Source organism: Diplodia seriata, assembly GCF_021436955.1.
Source record: "Diplodia seriata strain FDS-637 chromosome Unknown scaffold_10, whole genome shotgun sequence".
Classification (NCBI taxonomy): domain Eukaryota; kingdom Fungi; phylum Ascomycota; class Dothideomycetes; order Botryosphaeriales; family Botryosphaeriaceae; genus Diplodia; species Diplodia seriata.
Window position 1 is genome coordinate 718,319 of NW_027117317.1, and position 20,079 is coordinate 738,397.

General features: G+C 58.7%; 3 protein-coding genes across 3 annotated transcripts; 1 reads left to right on the plus strand and 2 right to left on the minus strand.

Annotated features, from left to right (window-relative positions):
• Window positions 1-699: 699 nt before the first annotated feature.
• On the minus strand, window positions 700-2,650 carry UTP18 (U3 snoRNP protein; the record flags this gene model as incomplete). Its single annotated transcript, XM_066780822.1, has 2 exons — window positions 700-2,301; window positions 2,357-2,650. 2 exons carry the CDS (start codon window positions 2,648-2,650, stop codon window positions 700-702), a joined length of 1,896 nt encoding a protein of 631 aa, XP_066628768.1.
• Window positions 2,651-2,911: 261 nt separating this feature from the next.
• Window positions 2,912-3,292, plus strand: AVO2 (Target of rapamycin complex 2 subunit avo2; the record flags this gene model as incomplete). The annotated part of the gene is made up of 1 exon (XM_066780823.1): window positions 2,912-3,292. The coding sequence occupies one exon, from the start codon at window positions 2,912-2,914 to the stop codon at window positions 3,290-3,292; it is 381 nt and encodes a 126-aa protein (XP_066628769.1).
• Window positions 3,293-6,965: 3,673 nt separating this feature from the next.
• SLS55_009423 (uncharacterized protein) lies at window positions 6,966-8,743 on the minus strand (the record flags this gene model as incomplete). The annotated part of the gene is made up of 4 exons (XM_066780824.1): window positions 6,966-7,772; window positions 8,244-8,313; window positions 8,370-8,502; window positions 8,554-8,743. The coding sequence occupies 4 exons, from the start codon at window positions 8,741-8,743 to the stop codon at window positions 6,966-6,968; spliced, it is 1,200 nt and encodes a 399-aa protein (XP_066628770.1).
• Window positions 8,744-20,079: the final 11,336 nt, after the last annotated feature.

A 20,079-nucleotide genomic window follows, 5' to 3' on the forward strand; every position in this document is an offset into this window, starting at 1 on the left:
TAGCGGGATTCAAAGCGGAGGGCAATGAAAGGCACTCATGAAAAAAAAAAGGCATGAAAGTGCAGATTTCTTTTATCAGGGCGACTAACACGGAGCAACAATAACAACGGAGGAAGGTGGGCGGGAGGGTGGGGGCTCTGGATACCTAGAGAACGTGGACTTAAACATAGACGGGACGGTCTCTTGCACCTTTTTTCTTTGCTTTGTTTCCTAATCCTAGATGGCAAACAGCAAAGCACATTGCATTCGAAATAGATATTCCTTCACAGACAAATGCGTATTGCCACGGAACACCGGGTCCTCTTGCACTCATCGTCGGTTTGGCCCCAAGTAGATGTCGACATACATTCTGCACGAAGATGGACGGCTGAGGCTTAACAGTCGCATTCAAAACTTGACTTGAAGCATATTGGTGGCTACCCTTGCTTCAGGTGGTCTCTATAGTTTCAATTGATTGCTCTTCCCTCCATTCTTGTTGATCGCACTCAATCAACTCCTTTGACTTGATGGCCCAGGCTCTATCCCGTATCAAGTCATCGAAAATAGGTACGTGTACATGTTACTTTTCATCATGTGTCTCAATCTTCTCGTCCCTGAGACTCGATGCCGAACCCCCACCGAGAATGAAAAGAAAATGGCATAAAGATAATGTTGAAAGAAATTTCACTTTTCGACTCTGCTTCTCCCTCTCCCATCATCTCAAGCCCGAATCTCCCACATCCTAATCTTCCCCTGCTCGTTCGCCACGGCGAGAAGCAACTCCGCGCCGACGCCGTCCCGGCCCTCATGCTCCTCAGTAACCGTACTGACGGCGGCGGCGTCGCCAAAAGCCACGGCGGTGATGCGGCCGAGCGGGGTGGCGTTCGTGGGCCAGTTGCGGTATACGGTGCAGCTGGGCAGGTGGACGAGACGCAGCGCGTCCTTCTTCCAGCGTGAGGCCATAGCGAGCAGCTGGCCGTCGGGCGAGAAGCGAAGATGCGAGATGGGCGTTGTGAGCTGGTCGAGGACCTTGACGGGACTGGGAGCGGCGGGCACGCCGCCGTTAGCGGGATCGTTGTGGTGGTCGGTGGGTTTGCGGTTGGCGGGCAACCAGGCGCGGCGGTCGTAGATGTTGACGATGCCACTGGAGCTGCCCACGGCGACCCAGCGGTCGCCGCCGAGCCAGTCGTCGCGGCCGCTGCGGCCGCCCAGCGCGACGACAGAGGTGCCGACGGCACCCTCGTCGACCCAGCGCGCGCGCAGCCGCTGCGCGACCGCGTCCCACTCGCTGACCTCGCCGTTCTTGCCCGCGATGGTAAGGCCGTTACCGTCGGCCCACCACGCGAAGTCGGCGATGCCACCGCGCGACTCGATGCGCGCTTGGCTTTGCCACTGCAACGTGCGTGCATCCAGGATATTAATATAGCCGCCGCCCTTGCGCGCGGAGCCGAGCAGGGCCATGTACCTGCCGTTGGGAGACAAGGCAAATCGCTCCATGGTGCGCTGCTCCTGCTGGTGGCCGTACACCCGGGTGACTTTTTCAACGGTACCCGTTGCGAGGTTCCAGACGTGGAAGTAACGACGACGTGCGCTGAGGAAGATGCGCGAATCGCTGGGTGAAGGGTGGAAGGCGGTGGTGGTAAGAGGGGTACCCTTGATATGGAGGGAGGTGAGAAGAGGGTTAGAGTTCGGCGGGATGGGCTGAACATGGTGGAGGTAGAGAGTCGAGCTAGGGCCAGACGAAAGAAGTAGCGGGAGGGTGGGATGGAAAGACAGAGAGGTGATTGCGGACGGTTGCATGCCACTGATGTCTTTCGTCCGCTGGATGTCAAGTACCTCGGGGCGAAGTTTCCGCCTCTTGGCAGTTCCCGTAGTGTCCCTACGCGTAAGGCTGTCGGCATCCTTGAGCAGTTTTGCCAGCGGTTGGGCGGAGAGGTCGACGTCGTCGACATCCATGTCATCGTCCGACGATACACCCTCATCCGCAGATAGCGTCTCGTGCTCGGGCATCTTTCTCTTCTTCGAAGGCCTTCTCGTTGCTGACACGGCCCAGTCTGGCGTCGGGTACAGCCTCTCGAACTGCCTTCGCAGTCTCCGCGCATACTCCTTGCCGTTGATGAGATCTTCGTCCTCCGTCTTGCGCAGTTTCCTTAACCTTGGGACCGAGGCCAACGAGACCACCATGCGCTCATCGTCACTGTCTTGCCATGCGGGCGCATCTCTTGCGGCGTCGGCAAAATCTTCGTCGGAATTCTCGGGGCCTGGGGGGAGGGCAAGGGCTCTGCCGGTGTTCGCGTCGGGCCCAGAATCGGTGAAGAAGAGCTGCAGCAGGTCAGCAGGCTGCGCAACCGCGACTGCAGTCTGGCAGTAAACATACATCCGCATCCGCGACGTTGTCCAGGTCGCTGCCCTCCTCTTCCAGCTCCTCGCCAGCCACGGCCACTTCGCCTCTGCCCCCGAAGTTCTTTATACCTTCCCTAAACCCAGTGCGGTCGCCGAAGACGAGTCTCTCGAGCTCCTCCTCGGCGGCATCCTTCTGCATCTCGACATCGTCGTCGGAGGCGGAGGCGGAGGCGGAGGCGGCGCTTTCCGAGTCGTAGCGGGCGAAGTCGGGCGGGAGCTGGAAGGGCGCCTGCTCCTCGGAGCGGTCCAAGACGGTGACGGGCGCCATTGGAGAAGTGAGCGGGATCTGGTGTCGCGAAAATGCGACGCGGACGTTGGCGTCCAAAAAATGTAGCTTGGTCGGCGTTTCAAAAGACCGACAATCTATCTGGCCCCAATGCCAAGGCCGCAACCTGACGCGCGGACTGACGATGATGTAGTATTAAGCTTCCCCGGATCCTGCCCGGCGACGGGGCTCTCTCCCTCCTGAGCCTCGATTCCCACCGTCCCTGCGCCATGTAGCGGTTGGACCCGCGCCTGCAGCTGCACCATGATCAACGTCGAGATCCGCCTGCGCCGCGCCATCCGCCTCAACGACCTGGTGCTCGTGCGTCGCATCGTCCGCAACAACCCGCGCGTGCTGCAGAACCCAGACTTCGAAAACAGGAGCAACACGTCGCTGCACCTGGCCGCCCGCGACGGCTTCACCGACATTGCTGCCTTCCTCATCGACGCGGGCCACGAGAACGACGGCATCTCGCGCAACACCGACCACGACACGCCGTTGATGCTAGCCGCCGCCTGCGGGCAGGTCGAGGTTGGCATCTTGCTGGCTGCGCGCTTTCCACAATGCGTGCCCTACATCAATAACAACGGCATGGACGTCGTAAGCTCCACCTCCTCGGACGCGCGCCACCTCAACCCTTGTTAACCCTCCGCTCGAACAGCTCATGCACGCCTCCAAGAACGGCACTTCCGGCCTTCTGCCGCACGTCCTATCCGCGCCTTATCCATGCTCTCCCCTCGCTCACGACAACAACGGCAACACCGCCCTCCACCACGCCTCCGCCGCCGGAGAGTTGAAGTGTTTGCGCCTGCTGCTGCAAGCCGGCGCCAGCCCGCACGCCCTGAATGCTTATGCCTGGAACCCTCTCGCATACTCGCGCACGCAGGCGGCGAAGCTATACTTTGACGACCTGGTCGCCGAACAGGAGCGAGCACGCTCCGGAGAGCACCACCAACAACGAGGTAAAGACCCGCAGCAGCAGGCCCAGCAGGCAGCGCGCCGCGAAGCCCTGCGCTCCAACAAGACGGTGCCTGGCGGCATCAGGCTCGTCCAGCAAGAAACGGACCTGCCGCCGCCGCCCGCAACTCCAGTCGACCCCGCCGCCGGCTTCCCGCGCACATCCCTAGACAGGGGGCCTGGCCCCGGTATGCCGCGGTCGTCTTTGGATAGGGGACCCGGTCCTCCTGCCAGTCTACCACGAACGTCTCTGGACAGGGGTCCCGGCATGCCGCCCTTGCGAACGTCGTTTGATAGAGGCCCCGGTGAGGCACCGCGCAGCTCTTTGGACAGAGGCTTTGCCGGAATGCCATTGCCACCGCCGCTCAGAACAGGCGACTGGAGTCCCGTCGAGAGGAGGAGGCCGATGACGCCGAAGGGATCGGCAGGTGGTGGGACGCCCACCATGGGACAAAGCGAATGGAGCGCTGCCAGATACCATTCGAGAGCGAGAGCGCAGAGTGGAGACTAAGGAGTCGGGGGAATAGTAAAATCTAAACAACTATGTCTAAGCGGCGGGAGACTGTTACCTGCCGTGCAATTGGCGTCTACTAGAGCGTTTGAGCGGGGCTGGAGCTGGGGTGTCTTGTCCTATCGATTCTTCTTACGATTTCCCCTGCTTCTTTTTACCAGTTGGCCGCTGCGAAGAAGGCGTAATAACGAGCACGGAAGGGATCATTCGGGCGAGCAAAAGACGGTGTTCGCCGCAAGGCGATAGAGACTTGTAAGAGGCGTTTGCCAACACTCAACGGCAGAGAAATTACATATCCTTGCAAGCACGAACAAATAGCTCACGCCATAAAGGCAGCTTCCCAAGACATCCAACGGCTCCGTTGTAACAACGGTTCCCTAAAATCCTTCAGGAAGCATGCAGCCGCCGTAGGCCGCGGCCCCAGCTGGGCCCCGCCGCCAGTCAAAAGTAGGCTTATCCACTCAAGGAAACCGGTGGGGATGGTTCACATGTCAAACCGTCCACGGCAGACCCACGCGTTCTTAGCGCGAGCCGCACGATTATGCTGGTGGGAAGGCCAAGGATGACTGATTGACATAGCGTACGTCAGCACCACCAACCACCTACCAACCATACGATGACGCGGAACCAACAAAAGGGAACCAACCCCTCTCCCGCCAGCCAGCCTCGATGCCGGTACTAGTTCGAGTTTAAGCCGAACTGGGAAACGGGGAGCCGGCCGAGACAACGGAAAAGCACATGGCAAGGTGACAGTGGACAACCCGGCTTGACCCTCGGCAGAGAGACACGTGGAGCTGCAATGCAAGACTTGTTCTCTTCGGTGTACTACGCAACGACCGCAGGAGGCAGAAAGAAAGAACCAGAACCACTACTCGACAACCACTGCTGGCGCAGTTCCCCGGTTTGGGCAAAAATCCGTATAGCAACAGCCCGCTCTCACTGTCCATTCGCTCGCTACAAGCAATAATGGGTCCGTGGAAGCATATACTTGTGAAGTAATGGTGGCGTTCCCTTTCCCTCATCATCGTCCTCGTCGGCCGAGCGAAATGACGTCGGCTTTGTTGAGTAGCTAGCGGGTGAGTAAGCTCGCTCCAGAACGCAACAACGCCCATCAACGGTAGATCTCAAATAGAAATAAAACCCCACTACTGCAAAAAGAACGCACGCCGGCGCGGCGCGGTGCAGTTTGCAGCTGAGCTAGTAGCTGCACACAGCCAGCCCCGCTGCTGGTGGCTCACCGGCGCGTGCCGCTGTGCGGGAATGCAATGCAACCTGCAACACATGTGCCGGCATCCCATTCATGCTCGTGTCGTCACAGCTCAACCATCTCCCGATTAGCCGCCAAAGTATGTATGTACGTATGTATGCACGCACGCTGCGTGTGTACGTGAGATGTGTGAACCCCAGATCGAAGTTACTTGCTACAAGCTTGACCGCCTGCATTACCGCACCTGCATATGGTCTGCAGCTAGGAAACGGAGCCTTGAAAATGACTGCGGGTCCACTGAGAAAACTCTGGATGTAGTTTCTGCAAACAACAAGCTTTTTTGGAATTTCCTCATTATCATAAGCTCGGTGAAACCGTGAGAGTAACCAAAAACCAGCCAAGGAAATAGATGTCAAAGCCCCCCAAATCGCATAGATCATCCCAAGAACCCCATACAGAGATCGCCTCCGAAAGAAGATTGCCATGTCAGCAGCAATCGTGAAAGTAACAAAAGGATAGAAAGTGGAGCAGAGAAGGTAAGTAATAAGTCCGAATGCTCCCCCCAAACCCCCATTCTGCTGCCCCTTTTGGCCTGATTGTCAAAGCGTTGAATTCCGCCCAAGAAAAGCAGCACATGAATCCACTGAACATCAAAGAGAAGGAAAACCAGACGCGCAAATGAATGCTTTTGGTCGTCATATGGCATGTCCTTTCGATCGCTGTCCATATCTCATTTCGTCCATCATCGACAAAAAGATCTGACTTGGAAACCAACGATAAGCAAGGAAGTGGTCGCTCGCTCTTTTCTTGTTCCCATGATGCTTTCTTTCATTCGTCGGCTTCGTCATTCGCTCGCACAGAATTTCGCACAAAAGCACGAACCAAATCATGTCCCCAAGGCAGCCTCCACCGCATGTGTTGCTGAACGGCAGATAGATAAGAGCGATCCAGGTCAAGACGAATGTTCTGCTCAACTTCAAACTCTAGAAGTTAAGAGGTTTGCCATCCGTCCGTCCTGGAATGACCGTCTTGCTCTGTCCGAAAAACCCAGCCGCAGACTCCTGTAGTGAAATCCTGTTCTCGTATTACCCGGATTCTTTGCCGCCTTGCAACAGCGCGGGCTTCTCGTCGACAAGGGTGGAAAATGTCCGTTTTATTTCGCAATGATAGGTGCAATGCCATGGGGTCGCGAAATGAAGAATACAAAAGCTCGCCGGCCTGGACTCTAACTCCATAGTTGAGTCAAGCCGATGAACGGCAACCAAGGTTCATGAGGCTGCCAAGAACTGAAGAAGTAGGAGAGTCGTTAATGTCGTCAATGCCAGAAGATTCGGTTGAAGGGGGAAAAAAAAAGAGAACAGAAGGAGAAATCAAAGAGGAAATTTGCAGGCAGTGTTCCTGAGATGCTCGCAAACCACGTGAGACCCGGGATGGAGGTCCGGGGTAGTCGGGAGTAGTTCCCAACGACACAGTGCGGGGAGCCGGATATGCAGCATTATTTCCGAGCGCCGCCACCGGAAACCGTTGGGTCACCACTGATTAGTGTTCATCCTCAGAGCGCCTGGTCGTAGAGCCGTCTATTGGATCTAGTGACGAAATCTGCCATGGCAGAAACATACTCGACTAATGACAACGAGGATGGATTACCGCCGTCCATGTTGAGCAAGTGTAGTCTTGGCGCGTTGAAGACTACCAGGGACGGGTCCTCCAACTGCACCACCCATAGTCGTCTCGGTCAAGGTTTTCCTTCGCTTCAAACTCTCGAGGTCGTTGCCATTCGCATCACGGCTCGCCGGACGACCATAGTCGGTCTCATCATCATCGAGCTCGCGAACCCGCTTACCCGGAAGACCGTTGGCGGGACTGAATTGGCTCGGATAGCCTGTTGGCATGGCATTTGGCGCCGGATAGCCATCCGGTCCATTGCCGTTGGCGGTGCTTCGAGTGTCACTGATGACGCTGTACAGATTGCTCGACGGTAACTTCGTCTGTCCAGGAGTGGCATACCCGCTAGTCCACTGGGTTGGGCCAGTATTGGTGGTGCGAGGGGTGGCTCTACCCGAACCGTTCTGGTGAGGCGAACCTGTCATGTCCTGAGAGACGTGATCTCCGCGCATGGCGCCAGGAGCCGCCGAGCTCGGATAGCCGTAGGGTGCACGGTTGCCGTATGGAGCACTGGTATGAGTGTACTCGTTGTCGTGGTCCTGGTCAGCTTCTTCATCACCAGCGACTTGGTCCGGAGCTTGATTAAGAAGACCCTCGGTTGGCTTCACATCTGCTTGCTGTACCGGATCGCCAGCTGCACGCACGGGAGGCGCCATCTCACTCTTGGGATACGGGTTCGACTGCACTGGTTGGGGATAGCGAGGAATGTTCTGTGCAGCGTACTGACTTTGTTGGTTCGGAGGGGCACTGTACATCGGTCGGGAACCGTCATAGCCTTGCGTTGTCTGGTATTGTTGCATGGTTTGCATCGTTCCAGGAGGAGTGCTCGCAGGGGTGGTTGGGACTGAGCGGGTGTTGCTCAGTCCAGTGTCTATCGACAAGGGCTGGTTTCCTTGCATGTTTGACACACCGGGGTTGCCCCACTCGTACGAATTGCTGGAGTTGCCCATGCCGATAATGCTCGACGCGCTCGTTGGGGGTGTTGGGAACGTATGAGCCCTGTCAATTGACGGGCGACCTGATGAGGGGTGGGGAGCAATCGAGTGCGGCGATTGCTGGATCTGGGTCGGAATCGATGGATTGCTCAGGGAATGGTGGTGGTGCAGCGGGGGAGCTTGTGAAGCTGTCGTTGGAGCGCCGATGTAGCGCTGTTGGCCTTCAGGCCGACGACGATCGAGCGCGGCCATCGCATTTCCAGTTCCCACAGAACCCCTTTGGTTAGTAGGATGATAGAGAAGCGCGCCGATGTCATGCACAAAGAGAGGGTACAGCTGCTCGGTTATTTTCTCCTTGTTGGCGAAATCCAGAGCACGTTCGAAGGGGATCCTACTTTGTATCAGTTGCTCAATTACTTCTCAAGCATTCGTGCTTTTAAAACTTACCAAACACCCTTCAAGTGCATAGGCCCGATTTTCACCACGTGCCTTGTCTTCTCGCTCTTTAGAATGCCATCACGCCGACCTCTCGTCATTCCAGCAACGTTCAGTAGCTTCGTCCCGTTGATGAAGTGATTGTCTATACTACCGTTAGCTTTGGAGCAGGTACGATGCGTCCCTCAATCCATACCTTCTCGACGCGCCACGCAAACGCCTTTGGCCTCGACCTGGAAGCACAAGCTTCCCTCGTCTTCCCAAAGTGTTGCGGTCACCCGGGGCTTCATGCCGGGTGGTGCAACCTGGCCCGTTGTATCGAACTGGTGGGTAGGCGGGTATCCTTGTTGGCCGGGGACAGATGAGCCAGGACCACCAGCGGACATTGCTGTGGCTTGTCAGTGCTAAACACTCGTGGGATGGTTAAACACCCTTTGCTCACCTGGAAGTGGTAACGATGCAGGTACAAGCGAGTTGTTCATCGTCGCTGTGGAGGGAGTTGGAGGCATTCCATTGCCGTATGAGCTTTGATACGAGTAGCCTTGCACCATAGAGTTGGTCGGACCGGGCTGCAAGTACGGGGGCTGCTGGTACGATGCGTAATGGCCGATTGTAGACGGAGGGCCGGACGACGTTGCATGCCCAGGGTTGGGCATGTGATGCTGTTGGACATCAGCGTAGGACTGCATTTGATTCATGTTGGCGTATGAATCGGTCGCGTAACCGTAGCCGGATGATGAATGCTGTTGGGCGTAGGGCGACTCCTGCGACTGCCCATTCAACGAGTGAGGGTCGCGTCCAAGCGTCTGAGGAGTCTGCTCGGGCGAAGGGGTCTTGAAGCCTGAGTGATTTCCGTTCAGCGATGACGAGTAAGACGTATGGGAGCTCGCGCTGCTGTTGATGGCTGAGACAGAGCTGATAGATCCACCCCGAGGCGAGGAAGAATTCGACGACGGATTGGCACCCGACTGGATCTGGGGCAAAGCCGGTAGCCGCTCACTCGATACAGTCGGCCGTGGTGCGTATTGAGTGTTGTACCACGGTGCGTCGACGGGGCCTCGGGAGTGGACCTGCGAGATCGACGGCAGCTCCAGCTTTTCGGTATTGTCGGGGTCTGGTTTGGAAGTGACAGGACGGGAAGGTCAAGCCTGTTTGGAACTCGAGTCAGTAACGTCGGTAGGTGGGCATTGAGGGCTTCGCGACAGTAGATGCAGGATCTAGGCTTGCACGTAACCGAATGTGGGGCAAACGCCGCCGTGCTCACCGAGGGCCTCGTCGTGCCGTAATAAGGCAGGGTGACAGAGCGGCGGCTTGCAGTCGGGCGAAAGGCCGAATGCTCGCTTGGTTGGGAAGAACAGGGCGGCGGCGCACGCACGTGGGAGAGCAAACACTGACCTTCAGGTGCGGAAGCTCACGTCGCGACTAGAGCCGACAGCTTCGCAACGTCGCTTAGGCTCGTCCGAGGCGGTTTGGTGGTTGCTCCCGCGGTGGCACAGTTTGCTGGTAGCACGATAGCGTACCCAAGGAATTTGGCGAGGACCAAGTCAGGAATGCGGCGCTTGGGCGAGGCTTGGAGGAAGCAGAGCAGACGACAAGAACGCTTGCAGGGCAGAAGGAACAAGGCCGTCGTGACGTCGTGCCGGTCGTAAGGGAGGCTCAATCGGTCGTGTCAAGGCATGCAACGAGAGGCTGACTGCGAGTGGAGCTTCTGGGCGGCGCAGCAGGCGGGCGGTTTTTTGTTGTCCGAGAGTGGGTCGGGCGAAAACCAACGAACAGGCGTGAAGCTGGGGGCGCGCGCGTTCGACGGGCAAAGAATAGCAGCTGGCAAATAGCCGGACAGAGCTCTCAGTCTAGCAGGTCGTGGGCGGTCGTAAAGTCGTCGCAGGTCGTTGGCGGTGGCCGTGCAGGATCTGCTCTGATTGCGGCTGGTCAGCTTGGGGCGCGGGCTGGGGGGGACGGGCGGCGTTGGACGCACTCTCGATGCTGGCGCAGGTAGTGCACAGAGAGCGTGGCCTGGCGCCGGGCAGTGGGGGAGGGCGGAGGTTTAGAAAGCGGAGGAGGTTGGGATGTGAGATGTGCTAGCGCGGGTCGGGTTGGCGCGAGCGAACCAACGCTGGCACCTGCCCAGGGCAGAGATAGGCGAGCGTTTGGGAGAGGGCAGCGGCAAAAGGCTGAGAGGCACGTACGTACTCCGTCACTTCACTCTCACGCGCGCGCTCTGGGGCGGGCAATGGGCGGTGGTTGAGTGGTGAATTGGCGGGCGTTCGTTTTGAGGAGCTTCTGGTGGCGCTGCACCTGGGCGTTCTGTGCAGGCGGGCCACGACGCAGGCGAGCAGCAGCTGCTTGACCGACAGCGAAGCACGAGCCGCCGGGCGGTGCGTGGGCGCGGGTCAAAGAGAGCGCAGGTCTCAAGATGCGTGTGCGGGACGGCGCGAGCGCTCGCAAGGGCAGTGCATGGACATGGACAGAGCCAGCGCAGCGTCGACGTCGAGCGGGCGTGGGCTGGGCAGTGGCAGGAGCTGCGGGTGGAGATCTCGCACGCCGCACGCTCAATCTAAATTCACTTCGGGGCTGGTGGAGAGCGTGGGCAGGATGGTGTGGCGGCCGAACGCGAACCAGGTCCCGTGAGAGGCCGTTTCCCCCATGCTTGCTTGCTTCTGGGCTGCAGCGCGATGCGGCAGACAAGGGCCCGCAAATGCACGCAAGCGAGTGGGCGAGACAGGGCCCGTTCTGCCTTCGCTCGTGATTTCTAGGCCACCACCGCCTATCGCCAGCGCCGCCCGTCAATCATCTGCCAGTGCGCCCTCTCGCCCAGCCGGCCCGCCCGCGCACCAGCCGCGCGCAGCCCCGAACGGCGGGGGGATCTGATAGCTGCGCGCCTCGACACCACCGCGTGCCGGCCAGCAGCGCCGCCCGGAGATAGTGCGCGCCGCCGGCTTCCCTTATTAAGCTGAGACGCGCGCCGGCAGCGCGACGCGGTGGGGCTGCGCTTCCGAGCATGCCTGGCCGTCGGAATGGCAGGCCTGTCCGAGACGACGTTCCCTGCCGCGCTCTTCACGGTGGCGTCGAGTGGTCAGAGCAGCCGGGAGACGGGCGCCATGATGTGCGACTATCGCTCTGCAGGTCAAGCGCCCCGATGACTAACCCGCGCAACGGGTGATTTGCAGTGCGCCGGTGGGGTCGCCTCAAGCGCTCAACGCTCACCGATCGAGCAGCGAGGCAGGGATCATGGCAGCGCGCGCGCGGGGCGAGCGGGCGGCACGCTGTGCAGGGCAGGTCCATCGAGGCGCCGCGCGGGTTGGCCGATCGGCGGCGTGGCTCGCCCGCAGCCAACGGAAAAACCGCGTCCCTCTGCGGCGTTGCTGCTGACTGAAGGGGTGGTGCAACGTGCTCGCCGGAGGATGGGCAGAGCAGCGCGCCGGGTGCGACCGCGCAGGTATGGCGCGCCCCGGGCGAATCGCAGCGCGACACCCAGATGGGGGCCGCCGTGCCGGGAGCTCGCCAGCGCTGGCCCGCTCGCGCTGGGGAGGCCTGAGGCGCGAGCGGCCAGCCATCCAGCGCCCACGTCGCTGCCGATTGTACCACGGGCGTGGTGTTGGCGCAGCGGCGCTGATTCGCCGCCGTGTTGCGGTGTGCGTCGTGTGCGCTGGCGGTCCCCAGGCGTTGTGCGGGCAGGACAAGGCACGCAGGCAGGCCCTCAAGCCACCCACCTCGACAGCAGCACCGGCACCGCCTCTTCACGGCCGTGATGATGCTCCGCAGAGATCACGATTGCGTCCCAGTACCGTGGGCGCTCGCGACACATCGCCCGGCGTGTGAGACGTGGATACGAAGAGCGCGGCCTCGAGGCGCGGTGGCGGATACGCTTCTCCGCGAGCGTTGAGAGCTCGCCCGCGGCGATTCATGAGCGCTGGATGCCGTCAGCCGCGCATTCCTTCAAGCTTTGGGCCACGCCGGTGAGCTTGCTGAAGGCGGCGAATGAGGACGTCTGCCGGCGGCGGGCCAGCCAGCTTCCAGCCACCCGCCAATGGCGCCCCCCAGCACGCTCGCAGTGACACCGATGACACGCCTCGACCTCGACGGCCTCCATGACGCCAGCCCGCCCGCGGCACGCAATCAGGCGCGTCGTACGGGCGAGGGTCTTAGACAGCAGTGCTGCGTGTAAGGGTGGCGCCCAGCGGTCCCGTATTGTACTCATGCCGATCCACGGTCCTCCCCACCAGCGCCCGCGACAGCCAACGGATTTGTCCCAGATGCAAGGGCAGGTCGCACCGCGTTCGCGTGGTTCAGGAATGGGCTCACGTTTAATACTGCGCCCACTTGACGAAGCACGCCCCTGCCACCCGGCGCAGAACCATCGATGGTTGCCGCCGCGTCCGTCTCCGCTCCGGCTTCCTCCACGCGCGTCGTGGGCGCGACACGCTCTTCGAGTGCCGGTACACCAGGCAGGGCCCACGCGGAACCCTCACGTTTTGTCGGACACGAGGCCGTGACGGTCCCGAGACCAGCTCTACCAGTGCTGCGTGCCAGCGCTGGCCGTCCTCCCTGCACTCTACCTCTCGCAACCGCCCGCCCGGGCCCATTGGTTTATTCAGAGGCCTGGGTGCGGCTTAACCGCCTGCGCGCCTCAGGCCAGGCCACGCTCACTGCCAAGGACGCCAACGAGATGCTCCGCCCGCCCTGCCACCCTCCACCCTCGACGCGGCTTCGCCATTGGCGCGGGGGAATCGAGAGCGCCTTATTCTCCGAGCGCACCGCCCGGTGCAGCACGGCGGCCGTGGCGGGCTGGGGATGCGCTGCTCTACGCCTGGTGCACGTCAAGCATTCGGCAGCCAAGCAGCCTCAGCAGTTGCGATGGCTTTGCCGTCGGCATCGGGACCGCACAGCGAGAGTTGATCCAAGGCCAGGCCATCGTTCCTGCAGCTGCGGGCGCACCGGCGATCCCATTGGCCGAGTCTCAGCTGCACCCGCCCGTCCTGCATATGCGTGTGATTAGCTGCACGGCCCCCTGTCACAGGCCTCTGCCCCGCCACCATCGCCATGGCCGCCAGCACTTGCGGTTCCTCAAACGGGCAGTAAACGGTGCGGCGTTGGATCGCGCCGGACGGGACACAATGGCAAGGATGCCGCGAACTGTGCTGGCGGATGCCGGGACGGTTCTTCCCCAGGTCAATCACAGACGAGCAGCCAGTGCGCCGGCAGTGGGCAGGCTCTCAGCTACACGCGCTCTTCCAATCAGTGCGAGCCACGTCAAGACAACCCCAAAGCCCGTTATCGGCTGCTGGGCATAGCAAGCCACAACGGGGAATGGTAGGGGGACACCGACCACTCCTTGCAGGCCACTTCAAGCCGAAACAGGGCGCCAGGCTGGCCGGCGACGGCTCTGGTTGGCCGCGCGGACCCGGCGTAGCGGTTCGCCGTCCCAGACGGGCAAAGGTGAGGAGGTGTTGCCGCCAGGCTCGGGCTGCTTGTCATCTCACCTCACGCTCCAGGTCTCGGGTTCCGTGCAACCCATCTGTTTCTCAAGCGATTTTCTAGCGTTGCCAGCCGACCTCCTTCTTCACTTGTCGCCCCCAGTCTCTTCAAGCATCCTGGAGCGAGGCCATGATCAAGCCGTCCCTTCCGCCCGCGCTCGTATGTCGACGGACAAGGGCCTCTTCACCGCCATTTTGAACCCCACCGCCGTCGTGCACACTGACTGGGATTCGCCATCGAGCATTCCCTGCTTCGATCCACACAGCCTGCCTACCCCGCCAATGGCTGCCGGCCTCATCGCGGCATCTGGCCGTCTGGACATGAGCAACCGCGAGCAGCGTACAAGGCCCTTCCGGCCATCGCTGGATCGGGATGCGCGCTCTGGCAAGCGCCCGCTGCAGGCATCACCCACGCACGTCCGTGTCATGACCGCAGGCTAGAGCAGCAAGCCTAGCCACTGACCCAGCTAAGTGCTCGGCTGGAGCCGCCGCGCCTTTTGCCTCCGCAGATGGGTCGCGGGCGGCGGAGCGCGGCACGACATACCTACATGCATATGTACAGACAGGCTCCCGCCGCACCCACACGCCTGTGCAGCGCGTTGCGCATCGCCCAGATAGCCGCCGCGACGCGAATGTACGCTTGACGTCGAACAGAGGACAGATTGCATCTGAAGATCGTGGGAACAGCCGCGTTCTGTGGAGCACGCAGCGACGCTGGCCAAGTCATGACAGCCCGTCGCGGCGGAACCGCTAGAAGAAAGGCCTTGAGGTATTCCCGGCGCCAGCGAATTCAATTTTTCGCCCTTCTGCCGCCCCGGCCCAATCACGAGCATTCGAATCGGATGCTGTGTCCGCACTAGGCTCGTGGGATGCTCGGCTCGGCCAAAGTTGTTGAGCAAGGACGCCAGCCTTCCCACGACTCGCCCCGGGAGGCACCCCGACACCACCATCGCTTGAGACGGGGGCATTCGTGTCATGCCAGACTCTAGAGCTCCTCGGTCTGCCGCCCCGGCTTAGGCACGCACACCGGCGTCCAAAAAAAAAAAGCAAAAAAACAAGATGGTCCGACAATAATGTCAGCGTCGCCCTCTGCAAAACCAGGACCGCCGGCATGTCCCTGCATTGATCGCCCGTCCATCCCGCCACCCCATCCGCGCCGCGCTGGGGCCTTTTGTGGCTGGCGAGCTTCCGAAAAGCGAGCGGGAGACTCCTCAATGCAGATCACTGTTGCAAAAAATTGACAAAGGAGGGTGTGGATGCCGTCATGGCAGCTGAGCATGCGGCGGGCCCTATTGCCGCTGCAGCACGCTCACGAGCCTTCTGTTGCGTTTTTTGCTGCTGTGTACTCCAGACAAGCAGTCGTCATGAGCCTCCAATGTTTTTTCCATCCCCCAACCCACATACAGCTCTCGATTCCGAAAAGTCATTTGCGAGCCTGTGTGCTGGGAGACGGCACATGCCACCCCAGCGAGGCCCCGCAAAGCTGGTCACAGCATCGTCCCAACGTCCGGCAGGCTGCGTCTCTCGCGGCGCGGCGACAGCACGTGTAGCCGGACAAGCAGAGCTCCCGGCTTTTTGTGGAGCTTTAGCTCGCAGACGTGTTAATCCCGCTGTAGGCTAATCGTCACCTTGGATTCATCGATTGGGGCTGAAAGAATAGGCCCGTCTAGACGGATAGAGTCGGGGCGACTCTGCTGTTCGCTCACTCCCGTTTATTTTCGCTCAACGGGCCGCCGCAGGCGCGTGCTGGAGCAAGGACAAGGCGCCGTCAGTGGCTGTAGATGGCGTCCGCCGAAAGCTGCGTCTCCCCGTGCTGCGTCCTGATGCACTGACCAAAGCACCTCCCGAGCACGATTTAGGTACAATGCATCCGCTCGATAGTCTACCCGCTCCGCCTGCTAGCAAGCCAGCAGCAACAGGAGGCTTGTGCGCCCCATGCGGCGTCCCATGCCCTGTACAGGATGTAGCAAAAGGGCCGGTCTTCCTTTCATGCACGCCGCCGGCCGGCTCGCGCGCGGGAGATGTTGCATCCGCGGGCTCTTGACATGCGGCATCCGCCATGAAGCCAACCTTAAGTCGACTACACCTTCCCCCACCAGAACGACCGGACGCGTCAGGCGTTCCATGGTGAGGCGCCCTCCGTTTCGGAAGTCTATATTCTAGAGTCTATCTCAGTCTTCCGCGTGGTGGTGTGAGACATGTTTCCTCACCTTGGAGCAATTAGGGTGTACGGGAGCCGGCTCTCCCTCAACCCGATTGCACTTTCATTTGCCCAAGCCGTGATGACGCCGAACGGCGAGGGCTCCGCGTGGACGTGAGATTCCTTGTCTTGGCCTCGGGAGAGGCTCAGCCGTTGATGCGGCTTAGATGCGATTGTCCGAGACTACGGCGTTCAAGACTCGACGCGAAACACCAGCTGAGGCGCTGAGAAGCGAGCATGTAATCATAAATTGAGGCGAGAGGGGAGTTCAATTGGCACATGTCATGCTTCCAGCGAATGACTCGGCCTCTCTGCTGTGCAGCATTTTGGTCCCTGTATTCTGTGTTCAGTCTCACGCAGGCTGACACTTGCAGCTTCAACGTGCAGTTCCTCATCGAGCCGAATGGTGCGGCATGGAATTCTCCGTTCCTTTAGTACGATGCCAACTATTCCTGCACATGTGGACTTGTCAGGTGGAGCAGAAGCTCTCTTTGATGTCTATCTGCGCCATCCGTTAGACGTTATTTGTACATACGTCCTCCCATCCCAAACGCCTTTTTTTTCTTTTAATAGCGATCAAGTGATGTTCTCACACTACCTACCCATTTCTACAAAGTGAACTCGGCGTCTCTGAACCACGCGGCATCCCTCGAGGACATGGCCACCTTCAGCGGGGGTTTCGTGCCCATTCAAGGCACTACATGGGTTCCCGGCTGACACACCAACAGGGCTCCCACTCTTCTATCCACCTTAGGCTTCCTTGCTTTTCTTTCCACAGTATGACAACCCCATGAGAGCAGCAAAATCTGTTGGCCCGGGACGTTGTTCCAAGCTCACCGGGTCCCCTGGTCCATGACGCGCCAAACTGTGGGGCCAGGAGCGTTCGACTCTCTGTTTTCTTTGCTTTTGTTCCGCTGTCCTGCTGGGTCCGCTTCCGCCGGACTTTTGTCTCTGTTGGACATTCCAGGCAAGACGTAGCGAAATGAGCAGTGTGTTGCTTTTCCCTGCCCTGTCGACGTCTATTGTGGGGTACCGTCGGTCATTGCCTGCATGCAAAGCCCGGGATACGCGAAGGATGACGAGTACCCTGATTACTGGCATTAAGAGACGTCCATGTGCGGGACCCGGCAACAACGTTGGTGCTTGGTTGCGGGGCTCTTGCCATCCTTCCAGGGTTGGTGGTCGGGGCCCGCCGCTGTCGCTTCGTTTTGTGCCAATATGGGAGCACTGACAACGAGCATCTCCGACAGACGCTCTGCTCAGCTACGCCTGCTTTGATAGCCGCCAAAGGATTCCGGCTAAATGCCTCATCACTGATCTCGCTTCGTCCTCGCGTAGTGCACGCCCAGCTGTTCGCCACGACAATGAATGGATTGAACATCTCCCGGCCATTGGAACAGGACATGGAGAAGCAGCGTATCCATACTCCCAATCGCCGCATTTTGAGCCGGAAGCGAGCATGCCGAAGAGCCTTTCACATGCCCGATGCCTGTTTAAAGTAGACAATAGGCGAGTCCTAGCCTATTGACCCGGAATCCGTCCCGTCTACCCGGCGTAATCGTCAACTTCACATGCTTTTGCAGATGCTTCCAGCCGTTGCACACGGCGAAGCTTTGTATCCCAGCCTTGCACCCCGCGTTGCTGTATCTCTTCATCTATGTCCCTCGTCTCACCTTCTACTGTACAGCCCTAGTGATTCTACGCGCCAGCAGCTGACGTCCCTCTCTACTCCCCTTCATTTCACACATCATTGCAGCAATGCTCCGGCCCAAACACGTGTGCACAGCTCCGTCACGACGATTATTTCCGCAGCTCCCGGCCGCGTGAGACGCAGTTTCCTCTTTGGATATAGATCTCTCGAGATCTTCACCCGTGCATTGGCAACACATTGACGAAAAGACAACGCACACCCACATCTAGACCCGTTCCAATGGAAAACGAAAACGATGACTAGTCAGGTCCGGCCGGCCTTGGCTCCTTTCTCAGCCGAGTGTGGGTGGGTACGTCCTGGACGGGAGCGTTGAGTCAAACCGGCGGTTCCCCATCGTCGTTCTTTACTCCTTCGGGGCTTCGTCCGAGATCCGAATCGAGCAACCGCTGCGATGTTTTTTCTTTCTCCTAGGCTCCACCGGAAGCACAATGCAGCCGGGCCGGGCCGCTCTGCTGCTGCAACGACGACAATAATGGTGAAGACGGGCACACCTTTCATCTCGCTCATTGCCGTATCTCGTATAATTCCATTGAAAACCTTTGCGCTGGGTTCGAGCTGGCGCACGGCCATTTCTTTACTGTGCCTCTTTTGCTGTGCCTCTCCGGTACCAGTGCTAGCGTCCTACTCACTAGCCCTCCCTTCGTGCCATTTTTGGCCCACTCGAGGCCTTGGTAGAATCAGTGGTCTGATTTTTCAAACTATTCACCCTTGCAAGATGCCAACGCTTCCACCAAGGCATAGGGAGACCCTTTCTCCAGCCTTCCTGCGACCATCTGCGCCCCAAAAGCAAGCCATGGCATGCGACTGGTAATCGATGCACCCTGCACTGTTGGCCCCATCAGCTGCTCCCCATGTCATTACTTAGTGGGTGTTACGATGCAGAAACACTTCCCCGTTACAAGCACCAATAACGAAAATCATGAGTACTTCAGTGCTATGACTGTGAGGCGGCGCTTCTCTTAACCGGGGCAAAGTACCGTATGAGCGAACGTACTGCTCGACTGAGAGATTTTGCCATGCCAACCCAGCGGCGGGAGCACTTGGTGTCCAATGTAGTCTGAACTACAAGGTCCGATGGCCCCGTAGTTAGTCTAAACGCTTTATACTGCGTCGATAGATTTATTTGGGTCTCCCAAGCTGTTCACTACAGGCTAATGTGAAGCAAGGTAACCTATATAAGTACCGGCGTTGGATTTCGAGAGGGATGGTGCACCCCCATATCACATGGGAGCCATCGAGTATCGCTTTGTCACAATCGAGGAATCGTTTGCTGGGGGTTTTGAAGAATCATCCCTTATGTGTCTGTTCAAATAAGCAAATCTGGCTGACGCTGCGTACAGCGCAACGGCACTTTACATTCAAGCATATTTCGACCGTCAATCAAGGCGCCCTGAATTGGTATAGTTTCATAGAACCGCAAAACTTTGAAATCAACTCTGCTGCATCATCTGTTCAGTCTCATTAAGAGCCCGGATGCTTCTCTCAAGCAAGTATTGAGTAATTGTGCGGGCCGATCACGCGTAGTCTCGACTTTGTTATACACTCCCGCAGAAGGTCGTAAAGTCTTTAGTGTTAATCTACCGTTACTACATTGGCCATCACGTTGTGGTGACCGATGTGTTGGTGGTGTTGCCTTTGAGTGACGCAGTAGGAACCATGTCTGATAAATTGATGAACCAGGTCTTACACTTATAAAAACGTGCAAACCATGGTGTAGCAACATCTGGTTCCGAAAGCGGGAAAATCACATGTATCTGGCCATTAAAGTGTCCTTTCTCCTACAATTTCGATTCATACGCTTTTGAGAGTCAGCATGGTGCGTCTCTGGCAAATGGTCTTCCACGGGACGGCGTCATGTCTTACCACAGCGCGGCTCAAATGCATCTCACTAACTACCACAGAGAGCGCCAAGTTTCAGGAAGTTTTTGCAAGACGTAGCGTTAGTGGCGATATAGAGCTGACCAAACGTAGACGGCTGTCGTGCCATGGGTCAGGCTTCATGATTCTTGAGCGGACGAAGCTGAACGTTTTCCCTACCGTCTCAGGGTCGACACTTGGACCCTACACCACTAATATAGGTATCAAATATACCCTTGGTGAGTCCCTACAGAACATGTCTGGCAGTGTCGCATATGGCATACCTTAGTGTACTCAAAGAGGAACAAGATCCCAGTGTACGCAAAGATTCCAGCCGAGAGTAAGCCTCACAAGCGTGCAATGTAGCTTTACCGGGTCCATGAACAGTATGGCTTACTTGGATGTAGATAGCGACATACTCTGGATAGAGGCCCACTCATCCTATTTCTCCGAACGAAAGAAGTGCATCGAGAAATCATG